The 13,099-nt window shown below is 44.2% G+C and overlaps 1 protein-coding gene across 1 annotated transcript in view; it reads right to left on the reverse strand.

Annotated features, from left to right (window-relative positions):
• WBP1L (WW domain binding protein 1 like) overlaps window positions 1-8,746 on the reverse strand; it is a 58,341-nt gene extending 49,595 nt beyond the window's left edge. Inside the window, exon 1 of the mRNA XM_081822854.1 lies at window positions 8,559-8,746. Coding sequence (XP_081678980.1) covers window positions 8,559-8,648 — 90 coding nt within the window. The 5' untranslated portion in view covers window positions 8,649-8,746. The remainder of the gene's footprint in view (window positions 1-8,558) is intronic.
• Window positions 8,747-13,099: the final 4,353 nt, after the last annotated feature.

The following is a 13,099-nucleotide window of genomic DNA, read 5'->3' on the forward strand; positions in this document are numbered from 1 at the left end:
TATATCCATGACAACAATTTTATGTTTATATATAGGAGTTTATATATAGGAACTATTACTATATCTATAAATATTCAGCATAAGCAGAAAACCCACCAAAAAACACACACCAAACCACAAACTTTCACTTTTTACTCTAAGCACTTCGGTCTGTATTATGTATGACTGTTACAAACGTGTTATTTTTGGGTAACTAAAAACTTACGTGAAAAGGTAAAAGGCACCTTAAAGCTCAAAGAAAAGCAGCAATCAGGTCTAAGGAAGGAAAAGGGAAAGAAGGCCATAGTGGACCTTGTGTTTTCTGCTTTCCCCCAACTCCCTGCCGGCACCGCAAGGGGATTTGCATATTTAAAAACAAAGGACTCAAGTAAAAAGAAAGAAGTACACAGGATGAACTTCTTACACTATTCAACTCTATATTCAAATCCCAAAGAGCTACAGTGCTCCACCATCTCATGTGTCAAAAATATTAACCTCTCCCAAATAAACCACAAAGAGGGGAAAATAACTTAGATCTGATCAATCAACTAAGTTGTGGTTTTTCTGTTGTTTCTGTGTTTGGTTGGATTTTAATACAACCAGGCGCAATTTTATTTTATTTTATTTTATTTTTATTTTTTAAAGATTTTATTTATTTATTTGAGAGAGAGAATGAGATAGAGAGAGAGCATGAGAGGGGGGAGGGTCAGAGGGAGAAGCAGACTCCCTGCTGAGCAGGGAGCCCGATGCGGGACTCGATCCAGGGACTCCAGGATCATGACCTGAGCCGAAGGCAGTCGCTTAACCAACTGAGCCACCCAGGCGCCCCAACCAGGCGCAATTTTAGATGAGGAAAATAATTTCAGAAATGGCGAACAAAAAAACAGCATGTAGGATTTTGAAAAACGTGCATAGTTTCTCCACGAACGAACGCATGCCTCTGATCTGTAAGAATGTGTAATAACACAGTGTTACAACATAAGATCTGTCTTGCTTGATATTTAAAAATCAAAACAGACATGTTTTTATAGCTCTACTCTAGGATCCACCCTTCCAAGCCACAAATATTCTTGCAACGTCTCACATTCACTTTTACCTCTTCCAAAACAAGTTTAAATTAAATTCTTTAAAACACCTAAGATCATGAATCAAAACCTAGCCAAGGCACTCTGAGGGCAATGACAGCACCAGGAACAGACGATCCATCGCTCATCTATTTTCCCACAGAATAAAGTATGACAAGAAGAAAGCCCAAAGTAAATAAATCCAAGCTATGGGAATGTAGCTGCGTAAGCGAGAGTATCCCAAAAACCCAGTCCATGCAAGACTGGTGATCTCCAAGTCTGAGACCATGACGTACTTTAATTCCCACACTGGGAAAGCCCAGAATTGTATCAACAAGCCACAGAATTCAATAGGATGAGATGTGTTTCTCCTTTCCTTACCTCCCAGGTTGCAAGGTTCTGGATTTATTGATTTCTTTGTTTGTGGCTTCCACATTACATGCAGTTTTTTGGCCAGACTTTGCTCCACGTACTGGAAACACAAAGGATGTCCAAAAGGGAGGTGCCCATAAGGCAGACCTCAGCCCGTCTGTTGTATGCCACCAAGGAGATAGATCACAAAGACCCACTGTCACTGCTCCCTGTTACTCAGTGGCTGTTCTACCGTCCGTGTGGTTATGGTGGGATCGGTGGCCCACAGTTGGGGTTATAGGGCAAAGAAGGAACCCACATCATGGCACCACCTGGATCCTGATGGTCCCTCAAGCATTGGTCCAATAGGAAAGCAAGAGATGCTCTCAGGTGAACGGATGGCCAGGCATTCAAAAGGCATTTGGAACTGTTAATCCAAAGTCACCTGGGATACCCGCAGTATGCTTAAAGAGTTGCCCGCTAGTGCCCCAAATCCATAGCTGGGCTGCATCCTGGGGGCTTGAAAGAGAAGGCTTCTCCTGAGGTCACACTGCCACTGAGGTCCGGAACAGTCAGCCCATGGCGACCCAGAGAACACCTCATGGTTGCTGTAGGCTGAGTGTGTGACAACAAACCAATGCTCATGGGGCCGAAAATGAGAGTAGAACCAAGACTTGGAATGGGGAAAGGAAAAAGTTCTAAGAACATGACTCTGTTCAGGTTGGTTATGGGGCCATGGAAGACTCTGAGAAAACAAAGTAACTGGCCAGCAGGCTTTCACTGGGGTGAAAACAAACATGTTCTTAAAATGAAACCACAAGGGCAAACCAAAGCAAGGGGAAAGAAAGTTTCAGACTGGGTGAATAAGGCAGGCTCACCTGCTTACTGAACCACAAACTAAAAAAAATGCCTTTTTTTTCCTAAAATGCTTGATGTTGGCTCACAAAGTCAGGCTGACTGGCAACATGTTAGCAAATCTGAGAGCAATCAAGATTCAGGATAGTAAAGCTTTCAACTGTCCCACCTAAAATTTGTTGTCAGAGAGGTTATTTCATACACTTCACAATGCTATGTTCTCTCTTCATAGGAAGGCTGACCTCAAACCCCGTGATAACGAGCATGAGCTGAGAGGGGAAGAGCAGGCACCGCTAAACCAGCATCTGGCCACCTCGGAACCACTGACATTATGGACCAGACAATTCTTTGTTGTGGGAGGCTATCCTTTGTCATGGGAGGTTTAGCAGCATCCCTGGCCCCGAGCTGTGACAACCAAAAATGTTTCCAGATGCTGACAAATGTCCTCTGGAAGGGGCAGAATTATCCCCAATTGTGAACTACAACTCTAAACATATAGGTTCACCATAAACATTTCCTACAGAGACAAAATTAAACTCAGATATAGGACAGAATCAAGGAAGTCACTTTCTTTTTTTTTTTTTTTTAAAGGTTTTATTTATTTATTTGACAGAGAGAGACACAGCGAGAGAGGGAACACAAGCAGGGGGAGTGGGAGAGGGAGAAGCAGGCTTCCCGCCGAGCAGGGAGCCCAATGCGGGGCTTGATCCCAGGACCCTGGGATCATGACCTGAGCCGAAGGCAGACACTCAACGACTGAGCCACCCAGGTGCCCCGGAAGTCACTTTCAAACTCCCCAAATCTCAGCTTCTGAACTTAATCTGAGAGCTGATACTAATTTACCAACAACCAAATGTACTCTGAGGACCACAAATAATAACAGCAGGGATCATTATTATTATACTTACAGCCATTAAATATATTCCAAGAGCTTTACATATAGGATGTCTTTTCACCTCACAGCAAACCTGTAAGGTATGTACTATTATCAATCCCATTTTAGAGATGAGGACACTGAGGCACAAAGAGGCTAGCAACTTGCTCCAGCACAGTAAGTAGAAGTCAGGTTTAGATCTCAGGTGGCCTGCCCCCAGAGCCCACAACCTCACCACTGGGTTGGACTATACTCCACTGTTCCCATACCGGAGAGCTCTTAGATCTGCACTATTAAGTAGTCAGGAGCCACATGTAGCTATTCAATTTAAATTAATTAAAATTAAATATCATACCAGTCTTGGACAATAGTCTGGCAGTTCCAAAGTTAGGTATACACCCAGGAGAAATGAAAACATGTCTACACAAAAAACTTGTACATGCATGTTCATAGCAGCATTATTCAAAGTAGCCCCAAAGTGGAAAGAGCTCAAATGTCCATCATTTGATGAATGCATAAATTAAATGTGGTACATTCACAGGACTGGATGTTAACTGGCTACAAAATGGAACAAAATGCTGATACATGCCATGATGTACTGATACATCAATAGGGACAAATCTGGAAACATTATGCTAAGTGAAAGAAGCGAGTCACAGAGGACCACCTCATGTATGATTCCATTTATAAGGAATGTCCAGAATAGGCAAATCCACAGAGACAAAAAATAGATTAGGGGCTGCGGGAGGTAGGGATAGAATGGGGAGGGACTGCTAATGGCTATGGGGCTTCTTTCTGGGGTAATGAAAATGTACTAAAATTAGATAGTGGGGGCGCCTGGGTGGCTCGGTGGGTTAGACGTCTGACTCTTGATTTCCACTCAGGTCATGATCTCGGGGTCGTGGGATCGAGCCCTGCATCAGGCTCTGCACTCAGCAGGGAGTCTGCTTGTCCCTCTCCCTCTGCTCTTCCCCCCACCCCCCACCCTCGCTTGCTCTCTCTCCCTCAAATACATGCATTAAACCTTAAGAAAACAAAACAAAAACAAAAATAAAATTAGATAGTAGATGGTACACAATTCTGTGACTTACTAAAAAGCCATTTTACATAACTTTAAAAGGGTGACTCTATTGGCATGTTCATTATGTCTCAATACAGCTGTTATAAAAAACTAAATGTCACTAAAAATTCAGTTGTTCATCTATCCTAGTCACATGCCAAGTGTCAAGAGTCACATGTGGCTAAGTGGCTACCAAAACAGCGCAGATATAGATCATTTCTGCTATCACAGAAAGTTCTACTGGACTGCACTGCTCAGATGAATGGATAAAAGGCCTCCTTACCATCTAACCACAGTCTACCTTTCAAGCGTCTTCTACTTCCACTCTCCTCTACACACCCACATAGGAAGCTTCCACCACAGACTACGAGCCACCTCCAAATACATCCTCCATTTTCGCTTTCCAGGCTGGAACAGACTTGTTTCCCTTCCCAACCTTTAAAGCCTGGTCCAAATGCCTCTTCTGTGAAGCTTTTCCTAAATCCCACCTTCCCCTGGCCAGAGCAGAATCAACTGCTCCCACTGTCTTTTGTTTGCACATCTGTCCCTCTGGGTTAGAAATCATTATGTGTGCGATCTGTCTTTCCTACCAGATTACCAGCTCCTTGAGGACAGGGATTCGGTTACTCATCTGAGGGTTCCCAGTGTCCACCTGTGTAACAGGCTGCTGGAGAGCGGACATTTAGGTAATTGTTTGCTGAATTCTACTGAAAGGATTTACAGAAACTCGAGGTGTGGATTTGAGGTGTGGATTGCTCACTTTGCTATACAAAACAGACTAAGAAAATGAGGGAAAGGGAATTAAAAGTCTGGACATTCCATCTCCCGCTATTCTGCAAGAAGAAATGATGGTGATCACACTGAAATGCTGTTTTTAAGAAAGAAGAGTGGAGTAGAGCTTCTGGACTGAAAACCGGGGCACAGTTGTTGAGTAAGGGGAGGGGGCACAGGGTATACTATGGAGGGGCGAGGTAAGAAAAAAATATCAGGAATTAGGATGCCCATCCAACTCAAAGTTTTAAGCATGGCAGAGGAAAGGTAAGGACTGTGTCTCTAGAGGTTAGGCCGGGTGGCTTTACGGAAAAAGACATTGCTACTAAAATTTTATTTTAAATAACATGGTCAGATTGTTCTAGTTGAATCTAAGCAACAATAGAAAGAAAGAAACTCTATGTATCTCAATCATTATTTAACTAGGAGAGACAAATGTCAAGGCCTCACTGGCAAGTCCACTACTTTTTTATTCTTTATGGGTTTAAGGAATGACATCTGAGTTGTAGTAACCTATAAGAGAGTGAAGTCCAAGTTCCCAATCTCAGAAATAAGCTAGGCTGGTAACTTTCGTTGGCCAGGATGGCAAGAAATGACCATTCCAGGGGAGAGCTGGTAACAGGGAAAGCAAGCTACTCTGTATTATGTACATATATAATACCATATTATTTCTGATATTAGACACATATGTATAAAAAGGTTGTATTTGATAGAGGCATTTCAAGGGAAAAAAACCACAGTAAATCACCCACACCATGTTCAATACAGAATGAGTACAACGCGTCCCCCTCAATTCAGAGTTAGCTGGAAGCCCCTTGTTGAAATAAGGACAGTGAGTACCAGAAGTGCATCCTATGTCAAAATGGTCTCTGAATTTTTTTTTGTCACTGATTTCTACAAGCCAAAAATCAACAAAAACCCAAACAAAACAAAAACCAAATTAACTAAACAGTGGTGGATTCAGAGTTAATAATTATATAGTAACTTCCATGCCAAAGGTTAAAATTCAAAACACAAATCTCACTATAGATATCTAGTACTCCTGGGCAGAAAGAGACAAGGGTATTAGGTGGGGATGTGAGTACTGGGTGTGCGGGTGGTCAGGAAGAGGGAGTCCACTCATTACCAAACTTTCTCTTCTCTGAAGGAACGGTAACCATGTAATAGCTGCTGGTCAGTGCTAGCATCCACCCAAATGGAACAAAGTACAAAAGCCACCCTGTCCCCAAAATAAGTATTGGAAGCGCCAGAGAAATGATAAGAAATCGGCCTGTGATCGATAAACTGCAATTAGGGCATGACATTGAAGATCCCCTCCCACATCTTCTCGCCAACTCCCAGGCTTCCGTGACCTGGTGGCAACCTCCACTTTCCATCCTTCCTCTGCCAAAGAAGTGGATCCGGTTCCCACTGTCAACTCGGAGGCCCACCACTGCTCTTCCATCAGGGTGAAACATCCACAGGCCCAGGGCACCGACCTCCTAAGGCTCCAACGTTCTTAAATCAACCCTCTAGCAGTGTTATTTACTGGATCTTGAGAACAACCTTTCTTTACTTAAATGTAGAAATAGATGCAAAGGCGAAGCAACAGTTTGTTCTATATTTTGTTCTGTCAACATCTACACTTTTTTTTTTAAGATTTATTTATTTAGAGAGACAGTAAGTGAGCAGGGGGGAGAGGGGCAGAGGGAGACAGAATCACCAGCAGACTTGCCACTGAGGAGCTGGACGCGGGCTCGATCCCAGGACACGAGCTGAAATCAAGAGCCAGAGGCTCAACCAACTGAGCCACCCATGTGCCCCAACATCTGTACTTCTTAACCTTACCAGTCCTAAGGGTTCTGACTTTTCCAATAAATAAAATTTATTTCTCCTGCCAGTTTATGATTTTAACTAGGAAAAGATCCCCAACAAACCCTAAAATGGAAGGGTCCAGCCCTAGGAAAGGGAATATACTGGGCCAGAAAATGAGCTCTATTCCTTTCACATGTTATTTCAAATATACATAAACAGATTTTGGGGGGGGGGACAGATAAATAACAAACTGTGGTATACCCATACAGTGGATTATTCAGCCACCAAAAAAGGAATGAAGTACTGGTACATGCTACAATGTGGATGAATCTCAAAAACATTACGTTAAGAGAAAGAAGACAGACACAAAATGCCACAAATTGTAGGATTCCATTTATATGCAATATCCTGAATAGGTAAATCCACAGAGACAGAAAACAGATTGGTGGCTGCTAGGAGCTGGGGGAAAGGGAAATCAGGGAGGAACTGCTTAAAGGGTAGGGGGGTTTCTTTTGAAGTGATGAAAATGTTTGGAACTAGATGTAGTGGTTGCACAACATTGTGAATGTACTAAACACCACTGAACTGTTCACTTTTAAATGGTAAAAGGGTTTTAAATGGTTTCTGTTATATGAATTTCATCCCATTTTAAAAAACTAATTAATTTTTGAAATAAAGGATACTAGGGGGCAAAATAAGATGCATATGCAAAAAGACAGCCCATAAACTCCTAAGGAAAAGATTAGTATTTTTGCTGGCACTCTGCTTCTACTCTTGATCACAGCACAAAGTTCAAGTGCTAAGCTGTATAGACTCTGCCATCATGCCGTGTGTGAAAGTGAGTGTGTGTGTCTATTCCCTTCTGAAAAGACAGGGAAGAGAACAGAAAGTGAAGAAAATAGAATGGTAAAGCCCTGCCAAATGCAAGGGAAGGAGGGGTGATTCCCCCTACTGCACCCCACCCAACTTGGCACCAGGAGTAACGCTCCCATTAGGGTTTCGAAATGCCAACTGGAGCTGGAATCAGCACAAGCAAGCTTCTCTGCCTGGATAAAAAGCAAGCCACCCAGCAAGAAAAGCTGGGGTGCTCCATTTACTGCCCATCTTGGCATCAGCACCACCCTTTGCTCAAAAGCCCTGACTGGCCTAGATCAGCATCAGTGGCTGGCTCTCCCAAGCCAGCCAGCCTTACAGCAAGAGTTTGTTATAGCTCAAGCGTGCCCTCCTCCTGAGGGGTCCCGATCTACTTCATCCCACAGGCCTTTCAAGAGTCCGGGCTCCAACCTCTTGCCTCCAACACATTAAAAATGGAGCCAAGATGCCCTCGGAACTTTTCCCTGTCCAGTTTGAAATAAATATCTTCTCAGCCCCTCCTCCCTCTCAGGCCAGCTCAATAACCCACGTACCCCTACCCGCACACACGTACACACTGCATCACTGCCTCGGAGACCTGCTTCACGGGGGGGCACGAATGCGCCCCCCACCATGCCTCGGCTTCGCACCACTATCCAGTCACAGTCATCCCAGCCCACCTGACCTAACTGCCCTCTCAAAGGGCCCCTCACTCGCTGGGCACCGTGCCTCTGCCACTTCCCTGACACCAAAACAGGTGTCCCTCAGCTAAACACCGACGCCCCCTTAGATCCTGTCCACTCCAGTCATGGGAGCCCCTCGCGGAACCCCTCAACTCTTGGCAACAACACTCCTTCTGCCCCTCCAGCCAGGCAGCGACGCCGTCTTCAGCCCCCTCCAGCCAGGCCTCGACGACCCCCAGGCCCCCAGGCTGGCCCGGACGCCCCCTCCCCCTTACCTGCGGGGGTTCAGCCCTGGCTGACAGGGGGCTGGGCAGCGCCTGGAGGAGCAGGAGCGCCATGCCACCCAGGAGCCTTCTCCTCTCCATCCCCCTCCTGCTCCTGCTCCTCCGCCACGGCGCCGCCACCTCCCTCCTCCTCCTCCCTCTCCTCCTCTTCCCTCTTCTGCCTTCTTCCCTTCTTTTCCTGTTTCACTCTCCCCTCCCGCTTCCGGCTCTGCTCCACCCCGCCCCAGCCCAAACACCCTCCCACACACTGGGCAGGCTCTCCAGTTCCAGCGCTTCGTCGGCCCCTGCCCTTCGTCCATTGACCAAAATAGCTGTCAATCAAATAGAAGTCCCGCCCCCCATGAAGACGGAAGACCAGAGGGATCCAGCCAATGAAAAGTGGGAGGAAGCCGGGCCATCTTGAGTGCTGCACGGCGGTGTAGATGCGTCCCACGCCACAGAGAGTGGCGGAAGTAGCTCCGATGGGGGCGGGGCCATCTGGTACGAACATTGAAAAGTCTAATTCAGGTGCAGCCATCTTGAGCGTGGCGGAAGTACTAGATTTCTACGCTTTAGCAAAGAAAGAGGAGTATTGTGATTCTAAAGAGTATTGGAAAAGAAGTTGTGTTTTAGAAGGTAACCGGGCGCTCCTTAAGAAGAAAACAACTGCAATCTAAAAATCTTTTGACGTCTTTTGTTTTGAAGCGCAGCCCTGGTACCAGGGTCCCTCTCCTTGTCTCACAGTGGTAGCTTAGGTCAATTTGAATTCTCTAAAATAGTACCTTTTACCTGAGGCACGGTGCTGTGTCGCCCCAAGTTCCAGGAACATAATTCTATTGACCGTACCTCAGAAACAGCCCTGAAATTCACTCCCATTGTTTCCCTCCATATTCTCTTCTTGCTAAATAAAAATGGTCTCCCTGCTGGCCCTAGTTGCCAATTCTTCCCTCTCAATTACTGCTGCACTCCACAGCAAGGGTGCTCTACGACCTAAAACCAAACATCATTGTCTTAAGGCTTTCCCTCTTAAAATACTTAAACTACCTACGGAATATATAGTCTGAACTACTCAGTATGGTTCTCTCTTGTGTCCGGATCCCTGCTTGCTTCTTTTTATCTCGTCTTCTCCCACTACATTTTCCCACACATTCCACTTACACCAGACATTTAAGAGATCCCCAGTGTGCTGGGCTATAGTACACAATGCACATATAGTTCTCTGTTTATAAACTCCTAGTTCCCATCCCCTCCCTTGTTTCTTCTTCTGGATCCTCATAACACTAACACACACTGTATCTGATCTGTAATATCTGCCTGGCTGGCCCCTCCCACTAAATTTGCAGTTTTTTGTATAGCACACAGTCTTACTCTTTTTTTTTTTCTTCTTTTGAGAAATCCCTACAACATCCTATACAAGGCCCAACCATGAGCCCAACAATGTTGGTAAAATAAATGAACAAATGAAGACCCATGCCAGAGAAGCCAGGTGCCTGTAGCTGCCAATTTCCTCTCAAAATCCTGCCAAAGCATTTTGCAGGTTGGCCTAGTCTAGCCCATGGCTGAGCCCAGAGGGAGTTTGTTCATGGCTTAAATGGTGGCAAAGTGGGAAACAGTGAAGAAATTGGTTCTGCCCTCTGCTTAAGAATATCCATAGTTCTGCCTCTTCTTGATCCTGTTTTCCCAAGTGTTACAAAAGGTGACAAGTATTTTTGCTGATCTCAAATGTCTTAGAAATTCATCCATACCACAATCAAGCTCCCTAGGGAAGAAATAAAGATTCAGTATTAGGCAAGGGCCAAATTATTTTCATAGCACAGGGTCTCAGTCCTGGCCTCAAGGTTTTGTAAGTCCTCCTTTATAAAAGCCAGGTACCATCATCATTAGGAAACCCCAATAATTTCAGTTCAACAAACACGGAGATTTTATCCTAACTTCCCTTTCTTTCTTTACCTGAGAGCTCGAACTGAGCCACTGGATGGGACAAACACTAAACCCTGCCCAGTCTGGATTAGCACTTCCCACATGAAGGCATTTGAGTCACCCTAACCACCTCACTTTCCACATCCCACAGATGCCAACTCAAAGAAAGCAGAGAGGTCTTACAAAATGGAGCTGAGATGCAATTTGAATGAGTGCTTTTTGAAGTGCCTCTAAACTGTAGCCACCACATACTTCAGACTTTCCCAAAAGAGCCATTGTCTATAGAGGGAGGAGGAATGCCAGGAGGTTTAAGGAGCTGGGAAGGAAAGAAGAAGGTTGTCAATTCTTGAAAGAACATCAGTATGGAATTGCTTCCAAGCTCTGGCTAGCTCTGGTAATGTTTTTCCTATTTGTCTTTGGAAATGGGCAAAGCTGAGCCAGATCTCCTATCCTAAGAAAACTAGCTCAAAGACACAGAGTTTTCTGCTCAGAAATCAGTTAAAATCAAATTGCATATGTTACAGCATGGATAAGCTTTGAAAATATTATGATAAATGAAAGAAGCCAGACACAGAAGGCTACACACTGCGTGATTTCATTTATATGAAAAGTCCAGAATAGGCCAATCTATAGAGGCAGAAAGTAGATTAGGGGTTTTGAGAGGATGGGGGATGAAGGTAATGGAGAGAGATTGCCAAAGGGTACAGAGTTTCTTTTTTTTTTTTTTTTTTAAGATTTTTATTTATTTGACAGAGAGAGACACAGTGAGAGAGGGAACACCAGCAGGGGGGAGTGGGAGAGGGAGAAGCAGGCTTCCCACGGAGCAGGGAGCCCGATGTGGGGCTCGATCCCAGGATCCTGGGATCATGACCTGAGCCGAAAGCAGCCACCCAGGCGCCCCGGATACAGAGTTTCTTTTGGGAGTAATAAAAATATTCTGGATGTGACACCTGGGTGGCTCAGTTGGTTAAGTGTCTGCCTTCAGCTCAGGTCATGATCCCAGGGGCCTGGGATAGGGCTCCCTGCTGAGGCCTGCTTCTCCCTCTCCCTCTGCCTGCCACTCCCCCTGCTTGTGCTCTATCTCTCTCTCTGACAAAGAATAAATAAAATCTTTTTAAAAAATAAAATAAAATAAAAATATTCTGGAACTAGTGATGACGACTACAACTTTGTGAGTATCCTGAAAAACACTGAATTGTACACTTTATTTTTTTAAAAGATTTTATTCATTTGACAGAGAGCACAAGACGGGGAGTGGCAGGCAGAGGGAGACAGAGAAGCAGGCTCCCTGCTCAGCAGGTAGCCTGATCCCAGGACCCTGGGATCATGACCTGAGCCGAAGGCAGATGCTTAACGAACTGAGCCATCCAGGTGCTCCTGAAATGTACACACTAAAAAGATGAACTTATATGAATTCTATTTTAATTTTGAAAAAATGGGAAAAATTAAATTCCAGCCAGTACTTTGCCCTCAAGGAAGAGGCCCTTTTCCTTTAGAGCAGTGGTCTTTGAAGTGTGCTCCCCAGACCAACAGAAACCACATCACTGGACAATTACGAGAAATGCACATTCTCAGGCTCCACCCGACATACATAATAAGAAATTCTGAGGATGGGGCCCCACAATCTGTTTTTGTTTTTTAATTCCAGTGTAGTTAACATACAGTGTTCTTAGTTTCAGGTACACAACACAGTGATTCAATAATTCTATACATTACTCAGTGCTCATCCTAAGTGTACTCTTAATCCCCTTTACCTATTTCACCCATCCTCCCACCCACCACCCCTCTGGTAACCATCAGTTTGTTTTCTATAGTTAAGAATCTGGGGGTTTTTTTGGTTTGTCTCTTTTTTTGTTTTGTTGATTTTGGTTCTTCAATTCCACATGAGTGAAATTATATGGTATTTCTCTTTCTCTGACTTCATTCCCAGCAACAGTGCAAGAGAGTTCCTTTTTCTCCACATCCTCGCCAACACGTTTTTCTCCTATTTTTGATTTTTAGCCATTCTAACAGGTTTGAGGTATTATCTCATTGTGGTTTTGATTTGCATTTCCTTAATGATAAAGGATGTTGGGCATCTTTTCATGTGTGTGTTGGCCATCTGTATGTCTTCTCTGGAGAAATGTCTGTTCATGTTTCTGCCCATTTTTTAAAATTTTATTTTTTGTTAATCTCCATACCCAATGTGGGGCTCGAACTCACGACCCCAAGATAAAGAGCCACATGCTCTACCAACAGAACCAGCCAGTACCCCTTTTCTGTTCATTTTTAAATTGGATTGTTTGCTTTTTTGTGTGTTAAGTTGTAATAAGTTCTTTATGTATTTTGGATACTAACCCTTTATTAGATGTCATCTGCAAATATCTTCTCTCACTAAGTAATTGTCTTTTAGTTTTGTTGTTTCTTTGGCTGTGCAGAAGCTTTTTATTTTGATGTAGTACCAATAGTTTATTTTTGCTTTTGTTTCCCTTGCCTCAGGAGACATAACTAGACCCACAACTGTGTTTTAACAACCCATCCATGTGACTCTGACACATGTTCTAAAAACCACTGCTCCAGAGTAGGGGAATAGAGCAAATATTTTGTTTTGCATGCCACATACATGGAAGTCTCCGTCACACATTCTTGTTTTT

This window comes from Leptonychotes weddellii, chromosome 6 (assembly GCF_054177405.1).
Source record: "Leptonychotes weddellii isolate Sample4059 chromosome 6, ASM5417740v2, whole genome shotgun sequence".
Lineage (NCBI taxonomy): Eukaryota > Metazoa > Chordata > Mammalia > Carnivora > Phocidae > Leptonychotes > Leptonychotes weddellii.